The 19483-nt window shown below is 41.2% G+C and overlaps 2 protein-coding genes across 3 annotated transcripts in view; both read right to left on the bottom strand.

The window, feature by feature from the left end:
* Nucleotides 1-44: 44 nt before the first annotated feature.
* LOC135550686 (protein BTG3-like) lies at nucleotides 45-2701 on the bottom strand. The gene is made up of 5 exons (XM_064981710.1): nucleotides 2614-2701; nucleotides 1748-1945; nucleotides 1437-1574; nucleotides 1020-1209; nucleotides 45-917 (listed from the first exon to the last, which is right to left on the bottom strand). The coding sequence occupies exons 2-5, from the start codon at nucleotides 1909-1911 to the stop codon at nucleotides 702-704; spliced, it is 708 nt and encodes a 235-aa protein (XP_064837782.1). The 5' UTR covers nucleotides 1912-1945; nucleotides 2614-2701; the 3' UTR covers nucleotides 45-701.
* Nucleotides 2702-9985: 7284 nt separating this feature from the next.
* Nucleotides 9986-19483, bottom strand: part of LOC135550683 (protein EURL homolog) — a 64962-nt gene continuing 55464 nt past the window's right edge. For both annotated transcript variants that reach the window (XM_064981708.1, XM_064981707.1), the window contains one exon: nucleotides 9986-13947. In XM_064981708.1, coding sequence (XP_064837780.1) covers nucleotides 13772-13947 — 176 coding nt within the window. In that variant the 3' untranslated portion in view covers nucleotides 9986-13771. The remainder of the gene's footprint in view (nucleotides 13948-19483) is intronic.

Genomic DNA, 19483 nt, shown 5'->3' with positions numbered 1-19483 from the left:
GGCAATAAGTATTACAATTACAGAATAATCAAATCAAAACAGCATTGAGGTAGGATTAGAAAATGTGTTTAATGTCTCAGAATTTAAGTGGTAAGCGCAATTCATAATACTAATACACTGAATAAATAAAACAATTTATCATTGGAACATAACTGATGGACAGCACAGTAGGAGGTAACATACAATTAACCCATCAAAAATAAATATGGTACATATATCTTCATAGCTATAAAATACACATCAAATTCCTATATTCCTTATCCATTACAACTAATTATTTTACTCACACGAATACAAATTCTCTCAAGTGTAAAGAGTTAATGTTCTTACCATAAAAATAACAAATTCCAGTGACTATCTCACTACAAAAATACATTAAAATGTGGTCAACCATCTTGGTGGACTTTGTTTGCCACTTCCTCCCCCTTCCCTCTAACATTTCAGTCACTTAGCAGACACTTCTCCAGAGCGACTTACAGGAGCACTAAGGGTTAAGTGCCTTGCTCAATGGCACATCGACAGATGTTGTACCTAGTCGGCTCGGAGATTCAAACCAGCACCCTTTCAGTTACTGACCCAACACTCTTAACCGCAAGGCTACCTGTCACCCATTAACTATTGCTTGCTCTCGTGGTTACCCTCAAAAGCTCAGGGAACCTGGAACAGGCTAATACTAACGTCAACACTTGCTACAGTGGTCCCTAACAGTAAGCCAGGCCTGGAGTGCCACCCCAGTATCCGAGCCCCCCTCTCTGGCCAGGCAGAGCCAAGCCTTTGTGTCTGAAGGGCTGGGTGGGTCTGCCTTGAGGTCTGAAGCCATAGTGAGGAGGACGTGGAGGGACGTTATATCCTTTACCAGGCCCCCTCTTCTTTTGCTTGGGCTCTTGACACCACAGAGGAGCAGCTGGGTAGATCACCTTTGAAAAATAAAACATGTGGGAAATAGAATTTAAATTGACCCATTGTCAGTGCTGACCGAGGAGGTATTCTGTATGGAAACACTACATTACTGGTTGTACCTGGTATGTGTGGTGATTTTGGGGGCAGGTAGTGGATGGACGGGTTTCCCTAAGGCCACTATCCTCCTCTGAAGATGAACCGGAGTGGTAGTCAGAGGTCACCCTCTCCACGGCACTGGTCACCTTCTTAGTCACAGTCTCATCACCAAAGAAACTGGCCACCGTGAAAGCATGGTTCTTCTCTCCATACCTGCAAGATAATGAAAGGAAGAAGCCAACAAGACTTGTGATGCTCGATCACTGAATGTATATCAACAATTGAGTTACTTGACTGGTAAACAATGTAACAACTGAGGCTGCATACCAATTGTCTACCCATCTCCCAAAGTGTGAACTTGCACACTCTCCTGTAAATGATTTAACGCCTTCCAGACAATAGTTACAAAAATCCAATGCTTTTAAATAAGACAGACTGACCTGCAGCACACCTCCCCAGGGTCTACCCACAGAGTGAGTTCTCTGGGCAAGCCAAGGTCCTTGTACTGAACCCCACTCTTCTGGCAGGCCCGCATCAACTCTGGATCCTCCTTCTGCAACCTGTTCAGACGAATACACCTGCGAAGTAGAGTATACAATACATTGATAACTCCAATCATACAAATCACTGCATATCAAAAACACACCTTACTCATGATGCCTTAGACTGGAGGTTCATAAAACTACTGGTATGAATGTCAAAATAGTGAGAGCAAGGCAACAGACTGGGGTCATATCAGTAGTTAAGTTACCTGAAGGCCTGTCCTTTGCTGGGGTTGTCAGGGTACCAATGCCCCCTAAACTTCTCCTGCAGGGCAACAGTCAACTGCTCCACAAACATGTCCACTTTCTGGGTGTCCACCTTTTTGATCAGTCTTTTCAGGAACAACACCACTGCTGCAATCTCTTTTTTCATGTTTCACTGATGTGCTGTAATGTTGGTCCAAATTCTAAAGATAGAGCATGTCTTTTGTCAGATTAGTAGCTAGCTACCACATTTGACAACAAACAATCAACTTTAGCCTATACACAAATTAGCCTAGCTATAATAGGAAGCAACATGTTACCCCCATGAGTGGTTTCATCCAACAATGAATCTCAATGCCCTTGAAGTATGTAGCAAGCAAAGCCTACCTTACAACACAAAACAGGCTGCCAAGAACTCGTTGCATGTAAACATTAAGCTAATTTAGCAGGTTAACTATTGTTAAAGCCAAAGGGCATTACAGTCTGGCGGGTCTTGGTCAAGAAAGGCGCGCTGTGACGCATAAATCCAGTTTAGCCATGTTACTGCCCGTGAGTCATAGCTGGCTAGCGTACAACAAAACCTTTACAAATTATGTAGTTGGACATGCATGTATGTATGTATTAATTGCAGACATTTTGGTGACAACTTTTCAGGTGAAGTTGCTAAGAGAAAAGTTCACAAACAGCATGATTGGAAAAACCTGATTTGTGATAGCTAATTTAGCTACTAGACTAACCTTACTGTCGCTAGCTATATTATCTAGCTAAAAAACGAGCAAGTTATAAATAATGTTAAAGAATCAAACTTTCTAAACTACATTGTAAAAGTTGTCTGATTTCACAAAATTAAAAACAAAAAACAATCATATACCGTATTTGCTGCTCATCAACATGTGGACAACTGTTGCCAGCTCGACTCATAAATGTTTGAACCTCATTAGTATTCTGCCAGCGCCACAAACGATGACGCCACTTCCGTGTGGCAATAAGTATTTAACCCCTTTGTTACGGCAAGCCTAAATAAGTTCAGGAGTAGAAATAAGCATAACAAGTCACATAATAAATGGTATGGATTTACTCCTTGTGCAATAATAGTGTTTAACATGAGTAATTCAAAAATCATCTCTGTACCCCACACATACAATTACAGTGCATTCGGAAAGTATTCAGACCCCTTCACTGCAAATGTATAAAAAATAAATAAAATACATTCTTTACATAAGTATTCAGACCATTTGCTATGAGACTCAAAATTGAGATCAGGTGCATCCTGTTTCCATTGATCATCCTTGAGATGTTTCTACAACTACATTGGAGTCCACCTGTGCCAAATTCAATTGATTGGACATGACTTGAAAAGGCACACACCTGTCACTATAAGGTCCCACAGTTAAGATTGGGTCGAGGCACAGATCTGGAGAAGGGTGCCAAAAAATGTCTGCAGCATTGAATGTCCCCAAGAACACAGTGGCCACCATAATTCTTAAATGGAAGAAGTTTGGAACCACCAAGACTCTTCCTAGAGCTGGCCGTCTGGCCAAACTGAGCAATCGGGGGAGAAGGACCTTGGTCAAGAACCCAATGGTCACTCTGACAGAGCTCCAGAGTTCCTCTGTGGAGACGGGAGAACCTTCCAAAAGGACAACCATCTCTGCAGCACTCCACCAATCAGGCCTTTATGGTAGAGTTGCCAGACGGAAATCCCGCCTCAGTAAAAGGCACATGACAGCCCGCTTGGAGTTAGCCAAAAGTCACCTAAAGACTCTCAGACCATGAGCAACAAGATTCTCTGGTCTGATGAAACCAAGATTGAACTCTGGCCTAAATGCAAAGCGTCTCGTCTGGAGGAAACCAGGCACTGCTCATCACCTGGCCAATACCATCCCTACGTGAAGCGTGTTGGCAGCATCATGCTGTTGGAATGTTTTTCAGCGGCAGGGACTGGGAGACCGAGCAAAGTACAGAGCTCCTTGATGAAAACCTGCTCAGGACCTCAGACTGGGATGAAGGTTCACCTTCCCACAGGACAATAACCCTAAGCACACAGCCAAGACGACGCAAGAGTGGCTTCGGGACAAGTCTCTGAATGTCCTTGAGTGGCCCAGCCAGAGCCCAAACTTAAACCTGATTAAACATCTCTGGAGAGACCTGAAAATAGTTATGCAGCAACATTCCCCATCCAACCTGACAGAGCTTAAGAGGATCTGCAGAGAAGAATGTGAGAAATTCCTGAAATATAGGTGTGCCAAGCTTGTAGCGTCACACCCAAGAAGACTCGATGCTGTAATCACTGCCAAAGGTGCTTCAACAAGGGCAAAAGCAAAAAAAAATAAAACAGGTTGATCAGTAGGAAAGTGGGTCAAAGAAGTGAACGTTTATCAGTGATGCTGAGGTTTGAGAAAGTTTTGCTGGGAAAAGTACAGAAAGGATTCCTTAGTTTCAATGTTAGAGAATTTGTCCCATTTGCACTGTGGTGTTTTAAATGCCAAAGAATGGGACATGTAGCTGACAACACTCAGTGTAAAGGAAAGATGTGCCAAGTGTGGAGGAGATAATGATTACGGTGAGTTTGGAAGCAATGTAAAGGTTAAGTGCTGTAATTGTGGTGGAGAGCACAGTGCAATATTTGGTCGATGCCAGGTGCAGAGAGAGGCTCAGAGATTGTGGAAAGCAAAAATGCCAGTTTGAAGGTTATTGTGGAGACGGCAAAATAGATATTGGGGTTAACAGACGTTACTGTTTTAATGGTTGTTGACATGCTGAACAATCCTAAGGGTGGAGTGTTTCAGCATGATATAGATCAAGTTTAATGGGGTAGGAGGGGGGGGGGTTGTAGAAGTTAGTAGGGATTTTATTTTCATGTTAGTACAGAATTGGGCGCACCATGATTGATCATACATTCCAGCACAGTAGGTATGCAATTTAAACGTTTGTTTGCGGACCGCCATGACATCATAGAATAATCAAATCAAGTGTATTTGTCACATACACATGGTTAGCAGATGTTAATACGAGTGTAGCGAAATGTTTTTTTGGTTGTTGTTTTTTTTAAGTTCTTCCCGACTGTATGTAATAAAATCTAATATTTCCCGGGGTAACAATGTAAGAAATAACACATAAAAACAAAAACAAATACTGCATAGTTTCCTAGGAACGCGAAGCGAGGCGGCCATCTCTGTCGGATTCGGAAGTACAGAATTAGCAGAAGAAGAGGAGTGATTTTATTTTATTGACATTTTTTAGGAGTGATCTCTGGGCGTTCGAAAATTCAGAGCGTTGACAGATTGTCCGTTTGTAAATTCAAAGCGGTTCGCACATCGGGCGGACACTGAACGATCTGGCTGGGGAATAGGGTTGATCCGAGCGTTTTGACCTCACAACGGCAGTTAAGCACCAACAATTTAATTATTTTTTTTCGCACCTTTACTGACACCGGTAATATTCAACGGGGTGTTGCGCGTTAATAAATTCATCAATTATACTGCGCTCCGGTACACTCACAAGAGAGTGCACTGAAATTGTAGTAGATAGACGCATTACATTTACAAGCGCACCATAATATGGCCAAAATCCATCTCGCTCGGTCTTCTCCGACTGCTGTCCACTAGGCCATTTGGTGGTGAGTGGAAATTCCAACTGGAAGCTTCAGATTTACATCCGGGGAAACATCTGGCTCATTGAGCATGGTTACACGCACACAGTAATACGATTATGTGGATAGTCAGATTCATATAATAGTTTAAAACGTGTACATGCTTTGCAACAAAGATTAACCCCAATCTTGTTTACATGGACACACTGAAATTAGGCCACTGATGGGACTTTCAATAAATGCAGAAAATCTACAATCAAATTAAAAGTTCTACCACAGTGACCATGTTCCTTTTTGGTCCGTACATAACGTTTGTGTGAAAACTCTTAAGATGCATTCTTTCAGTTTTCCGAATTCAATTCACGCAAAATAAGAGGGCATCACGAACAATGTACAAAACATTATAGAAATATCACACATAACAAAATACGCAACAAAAAGTAAACAGCAGGGTGACACAAAACAAGTATTACATTTTAGACAAGTTCCATTTTGACAAACACTTATAATTAGCTATTTCCGGAATTCAGATGTGAAGTCTGAGCACCAACTTTTTAACTACGACGCGCGGCCTGGTTCGATGTGCCTAAAAATCATGTTTCAAATTGCCGCGGTCTTGGAACTAGAATTGTGATCATGTGTATACTGTGCTAATGCGGAAACAAAACAAGAATAAGGGAAAGCGAGCATTGTGAACCAAAACACAGTTACAATCTTTCTCCACAGGGCGGTGATCAACCTCCATCTAAATCACTGGCAGGTATGTATCAAATTAGAGTGGTAGAATCCAATCATTTATATATACACTAGATTACATTTTGGGGGTGTTGTTTTGAAGGCTACACACCATCTTGGCACTCCCCCAGCATTGTAAAAAATATTTTGGAAGTTGTCAATGCAATTGTCCACATTTGTTTACCCACATTCACTCCTTTACAGACACCTTAATGCATCATTTTATGTGAGCTAACCATAAACTAAACAAAAAAGAAACGTCCTCTCACTGTCAACTGCGTTTATTTTCAGCAAACTTAACATGTGTAAATATTTGTATGAACATATGATTCAACAACAGACATAAACTGAGCAAGTTCCACAGACATGTGACTAACAGAAATTGAATAATGTGTCCATGGGGGGGGGGGGTCAAAATCAAAACTAACAGTCAGTATCTGGTGTGGCCACCAGCTGCATTAAGTACTGCAGTGCATCTCCTCCTCATGGACTGCACCAGATTTGCCAGTTTTTGCTGTGAGATGTTACCCACTTGCAAGTTCCCAGAAATTTCTGGGGGGAATGGCCCAAGCCCTCACCCTCCAATCCAACAGGTCCCAGACGTGCTCAATGGGATTGAGATCTGGGCTCTTTGCTGGCCATGGCAGAACACTTACATTCCTGTCTTGCAGGAAATCACGCACAGAACGAGCAGTATGGCTGGTGGCATTGTCTTGCTGGAGGATCATGTGAAGATCAGCCTGCAGGAAGGGTACCACATGAGGGAGGAGGATGTCTTCCCTGTAACGCAGTGTTGAGATTGCCTGCAATGACAAGTTCAGTCCGATGATGCTGTGACACACTACCCCAGACCATGACAGACCCTCCACCTCCAAATCAATCCTGCTCCAGAGTACAGGCCTCGGTGTAACGCTCTTTCCTTCGACGATAAACGAGAATCCAACCATCCCCCCTGATGAGACAGAACCGCGACTCGTCAGTGAAGAGCACTTTTTGCCAGTCCTGTCTGGTCCAGTGTGTTTGTGCCCATAGGCAACGTTGTTTCCGGTGATGTCTGGTGAAGACCTGCCTTACAATAGGCCTACAAGCCCTCAGTCCAGCCTCTCTCAGCCTATTGCAGACAGTCTAAGCACTGATGGAGGGATTGTGCATTATTGGTGTAACTCTGGCAGTTGTGTTGCAATCCTGTACCTGTCCCGCAGGTGTGATGTTCGGATGTACCGATCCTGTGCAGGTGTTGTTACACATGGTCTGCCACTGTGAGGACGAACAGCTGTGCGTCCCGTCTCCCTGTAGTGCTGTCTTAGGTGTCTCATAGTACGGACATTGCAATTTATTGCCCTGGCCACATCTCCAGTCCTCATGCCTCCTTGCAGCATGCTTAAAGCATGTTCACGCAGATGAGAAGGGACCCTGGGCATCTTTCTTTGGGTGTTTTTCAGAGCCAGTAGAAAGGCCTCTTTAGTGTCCTAACTGTGACCTTAATTGCCTACTGTCTGTAAACTTTTAGTGTCTTAATGACCGTTCCACAGGTGCATGTTCATTAATTGTTTATGGTTCATTGAACAAGCATGGGAAACAGTGTTTAAACCATTTACATTGAAGATCTGTGAAGTTATTTGGATTTTTACAAATTATCGTTGAAATACAGGGTCCTGAAAAAGGGAGTTTACAAATAAAACATTTTCCTTAAAGTATAATGTACTGTTACTGTCCCCAATACAACAAAAAATGTAATTTTGTCCTTGAAACATTCCTATGGAGGACTGTGTCTTCTGGGGAGTGCCAATATGGCCGACCGGTGGCTTTGAAGCCCCTCATTGGCCAATACATAGCATCAGCAATCCAGGGTTTATATACAGCGCCTTCGGAAAGTATTGGGACCCCTAGACTTTTTCCACATTTTGTTAGGTTACAGCCTCATTTTAAAATATATCACTTTTTTTCTCTCATCAATTTACACACAATACCCCACAATGACAAAGCAAAGACAGGACTTCAGATTTTTCTAATGATTAAAATTTAAACTGAAATATAATTTACATAAGTATTCAGACCCTTTTCTCAGTACTTTCTTGAAGCACCTTTGCAGCGATGACAGCCGAAAGTCTTCTTGAGAATGACGCTACAAGCTTGGCACAACTGTATTTGGGGAGTTTCCCCCATTCTTCTCTTCAGATACTCTCAAGCTCTGTCAGGTTAAATGGGGAGCATTGCTGCACAGCTATTTTCAGGTCTCTCCAGAGATGTTAGATCGAGTTCAAGTCTGAGCTCTGGATGGGCCACTCAAGAACATTCAGAGCCTTGTCCCGAAGCCACTCTTGCGTTGTCTTGGCTGTGTGCTTAGGGTCGTTGTCCTGTTGGACGGTGAACCTTCACCCCAGTCTGAAATCCTGAGTGCTCTGGAGCAGGTTTTCATCAAGGATCTCTTTCTACTTTGCTCCGTTCATCTTTGCCTCAATTCTGACTAGTCTCCAGTCCCTGCCACTGAAAAACGAGCAAAGTACAAAGAGATCCTTGATGAAAACCTGCTCCAGAGCACACAGGATTTCAGACTGGGGTGAAGGTTCACCGTCCAACAGGACAACGAGCCTTAGCACACAGCCAAGACAATGCAGGCGTGGTTCGGGACAAGTCTCTGAATGTCCTTAAGTGGCCCAGCCAAAGCAAGAACAACAGCAAAGGACCTTGAAGATGCTGGAGGAAACAAGTATCTATATCCACAGTAAAACGCGTCCTATATCGACATAACCTGAAAGGCTGCTCAGCAAGGAAGAAGCCACTGCTCCAAAACCGCCATAAAAAGCCAGACTACGGTTCCCAACTGCACACGGGGACAAAGATCATACTTTTTGGGGAAATGTCCTCTGGTCTGATTAAACAAAAATAGAACCGTTTGGCCATAATGACTATCATTATGTTTTGAGGAAAAAGGGGGATGCTTCAAGCTGAACACCACCATCCCAACCGTGAAGCACGGGGGTGGCAGAATCATGTTGTGTGGGTGCTTTCCTGCAGGACGGACTGGTGCACTTCACCAAAAAGATGGCATCATGAGGTCGGAAGTTAAAGCTTGGTCGCAAATGGGTCTTCCAAATGGACAATGACTCCAAGCATTCTTCCAAAGTTGTTACGAAATTGGCTTAAGGACAACAAAGTCAAGGTTTTGGAGTGGCCATCACAAAGCCCTGACATCAATCCCATATTAAATTTGTGGGCAGAACTGAAAAAGCGCGTGCGAACAGAGAGGCCTACAAACCTGACTAAGTTACACCAGCTCTGTCAGGAGGAATGGGCCAAAATTCACCCAACTTATTGTGGGAAGTTTGTGGAAGGCTACTCAAAACGGGTGACCCAATTTAAAGGCAATGCTACCATATACTAAGTGAGTGTATGTAAACTTCTGACCCACTGGGAATGTGATGAAAGTAATTAAAGCTGAAAGAAATCATTCTCTCTTCTATTATTCTGACATTTCACATTCTTAAAATAAAGTGGTGATTCTCACTGACCTAAGACAGGGAATTGTTGCGAGGATTAAATGTCAGGAATCGTGAAAAAACTGAGTTTAAATGTGTTTGGCTGAGGTGTATGTAAACCTCCGAATTCAACTGTAAGTAAATGTCATATCAGTTATTTATTTGTAATATATTAGCAAAAATTTCTAAAGTCCTCTATTTGTCCTTTGTCATTATTGGGTAGTGTGTGTAGATTGGGGGGGAAAAAAATATTTAATCCATTTTAGAATAATGCTATAACCTAACAAAATGTGGAAAAATGTCAAGGGGCCTGAATCATTTGTGCAAACACATACGTCAAATCTCAAAAACCAAGAGTTAGGGGAAAATGAAAATGTGCATGATAAAATTAGTACAACATACCAGCTGTACGAATTAGGGTGACACTAAACTCACGCTCAGAAGAATACACATTTATTAATCCAAACAAAAGCAGGATAAGTTGAAAGCAGAGCTAAAACCTTTCTTGTAAACCCCAAAGGGGTCAAACCTGATCTCTTATAAAGAGAGACTGACATTGGAAGATTCAAATACATCAACCTGAATATATTGGTTTCTTTCTACCCAAAATATACACATTCTTGTTGGGCCAATGATAGAGGGTCCACTTCAGTGATCAGAACCTCTACAGCTGTTTCAAACCACCAAAGTATGCCTAAATTTCACATGCAGGTCTAAGTATTGACCAGATACATACTTAAAATCCATTTTCTTACTACATCTGTGTCCCATATATTCATGAAGGCTAGTTAATTTGTTTGTTTCCTTTTCTTCAAAATCACTGATCTGACCAGGCTGGATAGGTAAAATTAATCATTATTTGGCCTTTCCATCATATTGATTTCTTTTCACCATTCAGATCAGTGCCTTTAAAACTAAATGGACACATCGTATTAAGAGAGAACTAGATTCGGCAGTTTATACATCATTAGAACTCCACACAGCATAGACCTGCCACCAGAAAATGTTTAGCTAAAATTAAACAAGTAAAACCAAAGCACACTTGAAACACACAACCACAGAATAATAAAAAAAATATATAAATAATTGCTTGAATAAACTCAGTCACACAACCTAACAACTTGACAGACAGTGAAACCAGGGGAGAATACATTTACGTCATTTAGCAGTCGCTCTTTATCCAGAGCGATTTACAAAAGCAACCTGTTCCCCGCACATTGACTCTGTACCTGTACCCCCTGTATAGAAGTTATGCTATTGTTATTTTACTGCTGCTCATTAACTGCTTGTTACTTTTATTTCTTATTTGTATTTTGTGAACTGCGTTATTGGTTAGGGGCTTGTAAGTAAGCATTTCACTTTAAAGGTCTACACCTGTTGTATTCGGTGCATGTGACTAATAAAATTAGATTTGAAGTGCCTTGCTCAAGGGCACATTGAAAGATTTTTCACTTAGTCAGCCCAGGGATTCGAACCAGTGACCTTTTGGTTATTGGCCCAAAAGCTCTTAACCGCTAGGCTACCTGCTGAATTGTGTTGAGCAGTTCATAACGCAGGACATTACAGCTAAACCAATTTTATAGAGTCACAAGTTTATCATTGAGACACATTTCAAGTGAATTTGGTATCAGTGTATTCTATTGCGTTTCATATCAATTCTAGTTGGTCTAGCGAGGCCTATACTTGTTGTTTACAAGTGAAATAATAAATACTGATATTTGCTGCCTTGAAGCAAATAAAGGCTTTGGTTTGGCAAATGGACAATATAATGCTTACTGAGTTAGGCCTTTTCTATCATCAGCACACATTTCATGTCCCTCCCTTGTTCAAATACATGACTTGAGCTCAACAGCCTTACCACAGGCTACCATAAAATACCTTACCAGTTGAAATCAAGAGGACTTAAAGTTAAGAATAGCAGAAAACGACATTTGCAGCATGCCACTAACAAAACTCAAACCAAATAAAAATACAAACAAGACATCAAAATCAAATCAAAAACTGGAGAAATAATAAAAGCAACAAACTGTAACCTCTAAACTTAAAATCCCACCTCTTAGATGTAACAGACTTTATTCAAACCGCAAGAGTGTTTCACTTGCACTGAATACAAAATAACCTCTCATTTAGTAACAGTTACCACAGCAACAACAGAATCAGTCAACCAAATATTTTCAGAGGAGTGAGGAAATGGGTGTGAAAAGAAAATGAAAAGAAAATGTAAGAGTGTGAGGAAATTCAATAAATGACAACTGTTATTGTAAAAAGAAAACTGCAGCTAGATACAGGTAACTGCCAAAATAAAAGAAATGCCAACAAAATGCCTTAATAGGGCATTGGGCCACGACGAGCTGCCAGAACAGCTTCAATGCCCCTGGGCATAGATTCCACAAGTGTCTGAAACTCTATTGGAGGGATGCAACACCATTCTTCCACACGAAATGCCATAATTTGGTGTTTTATTGATGGTGGTGAAAAAGGTCGTCTCAGGCGCCGCTCCAGAATCTCCCATAAGTTTTCAATTGGGTTGAGATTAGAGGGGTATACTACAAAGCAGGATCAATGAGATAGCCAGCTAACTTTGATAAACAACCAGAAATAACGATTGGTTTTCTGGTTCATTAAGACAGCTAAACTTAGATATGCATTTTTGGTTGTTGAGTCAATTAGACCATGCCCATATCAAGCTTATCTTTTTTTTTTAATTAAGTTATTTCAGAACATTTAGGCAAGTTAGCTGGCTAACTCCTTGATCACGCTTTGTAGTATACCCTTCTGGTAACTGACGGACACACCCACCCACACTAAACCCCCTACGCACCTTTGACACCCCTTTTCTAGCCATGTTAGCCAAAGTAATGGTCAACTGGGATTGTTTATACATGGATGGGATAGCTAAATTAACTCAGGAACCACACATGTGGAAGCACCTGCTTTCAGTGCTCTAAATTCAAATGTTTCATTGGTAACTTAAAAAGTTTGGAGCACCAAATTAAATTTAGGAACACCAGAAAAGTTGATTGAGATTGGGCCTATATTGCTACATTTTCACAGGCAGATAAATTCTGATATTTTTTCCACCTATTGTTCTTTTGATCAATCACATAGGATCTTTTCAAATCAGATATTTTTCAGAGCTGATCTGATTTTTTAAATCAGAATTGGGCTGCCTGTGTAAATGCAGCCTACGAATTCTAGCTACTTCTGAAGCACGTTGTGCCCTAGAAACTAATATGGAACACTGTAAACGCATTTGTTTATTATAAAAGCTAAAATGATGATACGAATACCTGTCATTGAAATAAAGTAATTTGTGGTATATTGTCTATATTTTGTGTAAAAGCAGCATTTTCCTATTGAGATGCATTACATAGAAAATTGTACACGGTCTCCTTAAAAACATCAGATTGACATGCAAGAGATCTGTCATTCATTCACTGCTATGATCACTGATCTCCTGAAGAAGCTAACCCTTTTCCTTTCTTTCTGTTACCAGGTTGTTAACTAGCGAATAAGGTAACATGACTGAACAAAGTGTAAACAAATGGTTGTCGACGCGTGAGTAGTTTTAGAACGGCCCACGACATGGTTTATGAATCTAAAATGCGGTCCCGGCGATCCGCTCCGCGATAGGAAGATACAAATGTTGTGCCGGTAAAATTGGTCAGATCTTTTGACCTGGTTGATCTAGAAGCAAGCTGTTTTCACTGTAGTAATAGTGCAACCATGATGCTAACCAATCTAAATGTAGAGCCCTGCCTGCTTTCAATATACTTTATTTAATTGACTCAAGTGTTTCCTTTATTTTGGCAATTACTAGTATATACTAGTATTCGCTCATGTCATTCTGTATCAAATCTGAATAGGTATTCTTTCAAAAATACTTTGTCTGCATAGGCAAATGGTCCACCGACAGCGGGGCTCAACAACCCACAGTTCCCATGTGGAAGTCAGTGGATCCCAAGATCCTTTAATTTTATTGCCTTTCTCTGTGCCCCTTCTTCAAAGTACTGCAGTCAGAAAGCCATGGAGCACCAGATGAGAGGCGGTCATGTCCATTCCTCACTCTTCTGAGAGAAACCACACCACGCAACAAGTCTTTTACAATATAAAGGGCACGGGCTACAGTGGCCATCTTGTCTGTCTGTCTTTTAGCCCTGGGAGTGAAACAGCCATCTCCCTGAGAGAGGCAGCCAAGACAGGTAGGTACCCCCAGACTCCCCTCACTCCACAGAGGCGTTGCTGCTGGCCTTGACCACGGACCCGGCCCGGCTGATCTGCAGCCAGGGCAGCTTGGCACAGTTCTTGAAGAGCTGCTCGATAGCGATGTGGCGAACATGCAGTTCCGACGCCAGTGAGTCTTTTTCCTGCACAGCCACTGTCAGCTCCTCAAACACCTCTGTAGGGGAGAGGAAACAGAGCAGAGATTAGTACAGTGCAGGGTCTCTCTCTTAGGGATGTTACAGTGACCGTATTACCTCCACACAGACTGTCACGAGTCATGTTAACAGTCAAATTCCACCTGGCCGTTTAGTCATGGTAACTAGGCTTCTCCAAGCTCTGATGCTGCTGATGGGCATTAGTAGCCTACCAAACTTACTAACTGCCTGGTACATAGCACTCCATTGTCCCTCTAATCACTCTGACATCAATGCAAATGTAATCAGAAAATCAAATCAAACACTTCATAAAAGCCCATGAGTTTAAGTTGCACAACATTTCTATAGGCTATGTAATTGCGTGAGAAGAAAAAGTTGATGGCCTGTATTAAAAAGGAAGAGGATCCATCAGCTTTCTGTTGGCTATGCCTCCTATATTTATTTCTCAACATTCCTAATATTAAGCACATTGCTTCGCTTGTAACATTTTTAATTTAACAAGGCAAGTCAGTTAAGAACAAATTCTTATTTACAATGACGACCTACCGGGGAACAGTGGGTTAACTGCCTCGATCAGGGACAGAACGACAGATTTTTACCTAGTCAGTAACCTTTTGGTTACTGGCCCAACACTAACCACTAGCCTACCTGCGGCTTTACAACAGGAGTATAGCCTACCTAGCTGGCATGAAAATTAACCACAGGAAAAGCGTACTCCATTCACTATTTAAATCCATAGATTTTTAATCAAAACTAATTTCACAGATATATGTCAAGACTAGATTAAATTAAGAATAGTCTGATGGGTGTCACTATTATCCTATCACTTGTTAATGGTGTATATTCACTTGTGAATGATGCCCAGTGTGTGCAGGAAGGCAAGAAACAGTGCATGCCTTTTTTTTCTAATCATAGTTGCACACCTCATATAGCCTATCCCATAGGCCTATATGTTTTGACAAGCTTTGTATCACAACTAACGTGACAAATAACTTCTTAAAATGAAGCACATTAATCCGCTTTACAACAGGTGGGTGTAGAGCATACCTGGCATATATAGGCGGCGCATGAGTGAGCTTCAAGTTTGGGGAAGATAATTTACCATAAAAATGCACCTTTGTAATAAAGCATTACACACATAATTGCATTTGTGGTCACATTTAAGAATGGTGGTATCCCGCAGTATGCTCATTGCTGCGCTTATAATGTGAAGAAATAGCCTAATAGTTAATCAACATTTTAAGCTAAACGTTCTGATCGGTTGCATCAGCCTCATTGCTTTTAAAACGTTTTTTTAATGCGAGTGGTTGAATTAATTTGGGATCTATCGCATCCCACAACTGTCCCAGACTATATTTGTAATATTTATTTATCTATCACATAGAAGAGAATAGGTCAAGGTTTGTACTATGGGGGATAGTAAATTGACATAGGCTAGAGCTTTTGCTGTTTGGTAGGCCTACTCACCTTGTTGGCTGACAAAAAAAATAAATGTGTACAGTTCTTCGAACGTCTTCAATACGTGCCTCGGAATTCGATATGCACATGCGCAGTTGCGTCCCTGATGTGTCGGTCTTCACTTGCAGCCTACTTTGGAGCTGACATGCCTGTGAGAAGGTCGCAATCTCGTGACGGGCATTGGCTAATGAGAATTTAGATATGAGAGAGCCATGCGAGTGAGGTACTTCGGAGCACCGCAATTAGCAGCCGGCAGAAGGGAATTATAATTATTATATTCAGCCCAGGGGCACAGCGGCCACTGGCCGCAAAAGGCATGGAGGTTGCCGCCGGGAAATTTGAGGATTTATCAAGTTCCTGTCAAATTGTGAATAAGAGACTAATGGAGTGCAGTCTGTGCAAGAAACAAAGCTATCTGCTCTTCTGAAATAGACTACATTTTTTTCACATCAAGTTTTTTTTAGACCGGTCTAAAATAAATTGTTGATAATAGGTTATATTAAATTGATTTATACTTTTAAATGTAGATGTTCCAAAGGTCTGCATCAGTGGCTTGTAGGCTATGCATGGAAGCCAGGAGATGCTAAACATGTTTATGTTAATTTACAGTCAATTACAGTGAGACCGGCAGTTACAGTAGAAGTCTCCATACACCTTTGCCAAATACATTTAAACTCAGTTATTCAGAATTACTGACATTTGATCCTCGTAAAAATTCCCTGTCTTAGGTCAGTCAGGATCACCACATTATTTTAAGAATGTGAAATGTCAGAATAATAGTAGAGAGAATTATTTATTTCAGCTTTTATTTCTTTCATCACATTCCCAGTGGACCAGAAATTTACATACACTCAATTAGTATTTGGTAGCATTGCCTTTTAATTGTGTTACTTGGGTCAAACATTTTGGGTTGCCTTCCACAAGCTTCCCACAATAAGTTGGGTGAATTTTGGCCCATTCCTCCTGACAGAGCTGGTCTAACTAACTGAGTCAGGTTTGTAGGCTTCCTTGCTCGCACACGCTTTTTCAGTTCTGCCCACAAATGTTCCATAGGATTGAGGTCAGAGCTTTGTGATGGCCACTCCAATACCTTGACTTTGTTGTCTTTAAGCCATTTTGCCACAACTTTGAAAGTATGCTTGGGGTCATTGTCCATTTGGAAGACCCATTTGCGACCAAGCTTTAACTTCCTGACTGATGTCTTGAGATGTTGCTTCAATATATCCACATCATTTTCATTCCTCATGATCCCGTCTATTTTTTGAAGTGCACCAGTACCTCCTGCAGCAAAGCACCCACACAACATGATGCTGCCACCCCCGTGCTTCACAGTTGGGATGGTATTCTTGGGCTTGCAATCCTCCCCCTTTTTCCTCCAAACATAACGATGGTCATTATGGCCAAACAGTTCTATTTGTGTTCCATCAGACCAGAGGACATTTCTCCAAAATGTATGATCTTTGTCCCCATGCGCAGTTGCAAACCGCAATCTGGCTTTCTTATGGCGGTTTTGGAGCAGTGGCTTCTTCCTTGCTGAGCGGCCTTTCAGGTTATGTCGATATAGTAGTCGTTTTACTGTGGATATAGATACTTTTGTATCGGTTTCCTCCAGCATCTTCACAAGGTCCTTTGCTGTTGTTCTGGGATTGATTTGCTCTTTTCACACCAAAGTACGTTCATCTCTAGGAGACAGAACGTGTCACCTTCCTGAGCGGTATGACAGCTGCGTGGTCCCATGGGGTTTATACTTGCGTACTATTGTTTGTACAGATGAACATTGTACCTTCAGGCATTTGGAAATTGCTCCCAAGGATGAACCAGACTTGTGGAGGTCTACAATTTTTTTTAGAGATCTTGGGAAAATCAAAAGATATCAGCCATGATATCAAGCAGAGGCACTGAGTTTGAAAGTAGGCCTTGAAATACATCCACAGGTACACCTCCAATTGACTCAAATTATGTCAATTAGCCAGAAGCTTCTAAAGCCATGACATAATTTCTAGAATTTTCCAAGCTGTTTAAAGCACAGTCAACTTAGTGCATGTAAAATTCTGACCCACTGGAATTGTGAGTGAATTATAAGTGAAATAATCTGTAAACAATTGTTGAAAATATTGTGTCGTGCACAAAAGTAGATGTCCTAACTGACTTGCCAAAACTATAGTTTGTCAACAAGAAATTTGTGGAGTGGTTGAAAAATGAGTTTTAATGACTCCAACCAAAAGTGTGTGAACTTCCGACTTCAACTGTATTTGCTTGACAACCACCAACCACAGCCCTACTCACACACAAAAACACACAGAGCAAAAGAGCAAATTATTTTATTTGTCACATACACATGGTTAGCAGATGTTAATGCGAGTGTAGCGAAATGCTTCTAGTTCTGACAATGCAGTAATAACCAACAAGTAATCTAACTAACAATTCCAAAACTACTGTCTTATACACAAGTGTAAGGGGATAAAGAATATGTACATAAAGATATATGAATGAGTGATGGTACAGAGCAGCATAGGCAAGATACAGTAGATGGTATCGAGTAGAGTATATACATATGAGATGAGTATGTAAACAAAGTGGCATAGTTAAAGTGGCTAGTGATACATGTATTACATAAAGATGCAGTGGATGATAGAGTACAGTATCAAATCAAACAAATCAAATTTTATTTATTTGTCACATACACATGGTTACACATACACATGGTTAGCAGATGTTAATGCGAGTGTAGCGAAATGCTTGTGCTTCTAGTTCCGACAATGCAGTAATAACCACGTATACATATGAGATGAATAATGTAGGGTATGTAAACATTATATTTGGTGGCATTGTTTAAAGTGGCTAGTGATACAGTGCCTTGCAAAAGTATTTCGGCCCCCTTGAACTTTGCGACCTTTTGCCACATTTCAGGCTTCAAACAAAGATAGAAAACTGTATTTTTTTGTGAAGAATCAACAACAAGTGGGACACAATCATGAAGTGGAACGACATTTATTGGATATTTCAAACTTTTTTAACAAATCAAAAACTGAAAAATTGGGCCTGCAAAATTATTCAGCCCCTTTACTTTCAGTGCAGCAAACTCTCTCCAGAAGTTCAGTGAGGATCTCTGAATGATCCAATGTTGACCTAAATGACTAATGATGATAAATACAATCCACCTGTGTGTAATCAAGTCTCCGTATAAATGCACCTGCACTGTGATAGTCTCAGAGGTCCGTTAAAAGCGCAGAGAGCATCATGAAGAACAAGGAACACACCAGGCAGGTCCGAGATACTGTTGTGAAGAAGTTTAAAGCCGGATTTGGATACAAAAAGATTTCCCAAGCTTTAAACATCCCAAGGAGCACTGTGCAAGCGATAATATTGAAATGGAAGGAGTATCAGACCACTGCAAATCCACCAAGACCTGGCCGTCCCTCTAAACTTCCAGCTCATACAAAGAGAAGACTGATCAGAGATGCAGCCAAGAGGCCCATGATCACTCTGGATTAACTGCAGAGATCTACAGCTGAGGTGGGAGACTCTGTCCATAGGACAACAATCAGTCGTATATTGCACAAATCTGGCCTTTATGGAAGAGTGGCAAGAAGAAAGCCATTTCTTAAAGATATCCATAAAAAGTGTCGTTTAAAGTTTGCCACAAGCCACCTGGGAGACACACCAAACATGTGGAAGAAGGTGCTCTGGTCAGATGAAACCAAAATTGAACTTTTTGGCAACAATGCAAAACGTTATGTTTGGCGTAAAAGCAACACAGCTCATCACCCTGAACACACCATACCCACTGTCAAACATGGTGGTGGCAACATCATTGTTTGGGCCTGCTTTTCTTCAGCAGGGACAGGGAATATGGTTAAAATTGATGGGAAGATGGATGGAGCCAAATACAGGACCATTCTGGAAAAAAACCTGATGGAGTCTGCAAAAGACCTGAGACTGGGACGGAGATTTGTCTTCCAACAAGACAATGATCCAAAACATAAAGCAAAATCTACAATGGAATGGTTCAAAAACAAACATATCCAGGTGTTAGAATGGCCAAGTCAAAGTCCAGACCTGAATCCAATCGAGAATCTGTGGAAAGAACTGAAAACT

Source organism: Oncorhynchus masou, chromosome 12 (assembly GCF_036934945.1).
Source record: "Oncorhynchus masou masou isolate Uvic2021 chromosome 12, UVic_Omas_1.1, whole genome shotgun sequence".
Taxonomy (NCBI): domain Eukaryota; kingdom Metazoa; phylum Chordata; class Actinopteri; order Salmoniformes; family Salmonidae; genus Oncorhynchus; species Oncorhynchus masou.
Note: the sequence above shows the minus strand (reverse complement) of the source record. Positions and strands in the feature narration are given on the sequence as shown.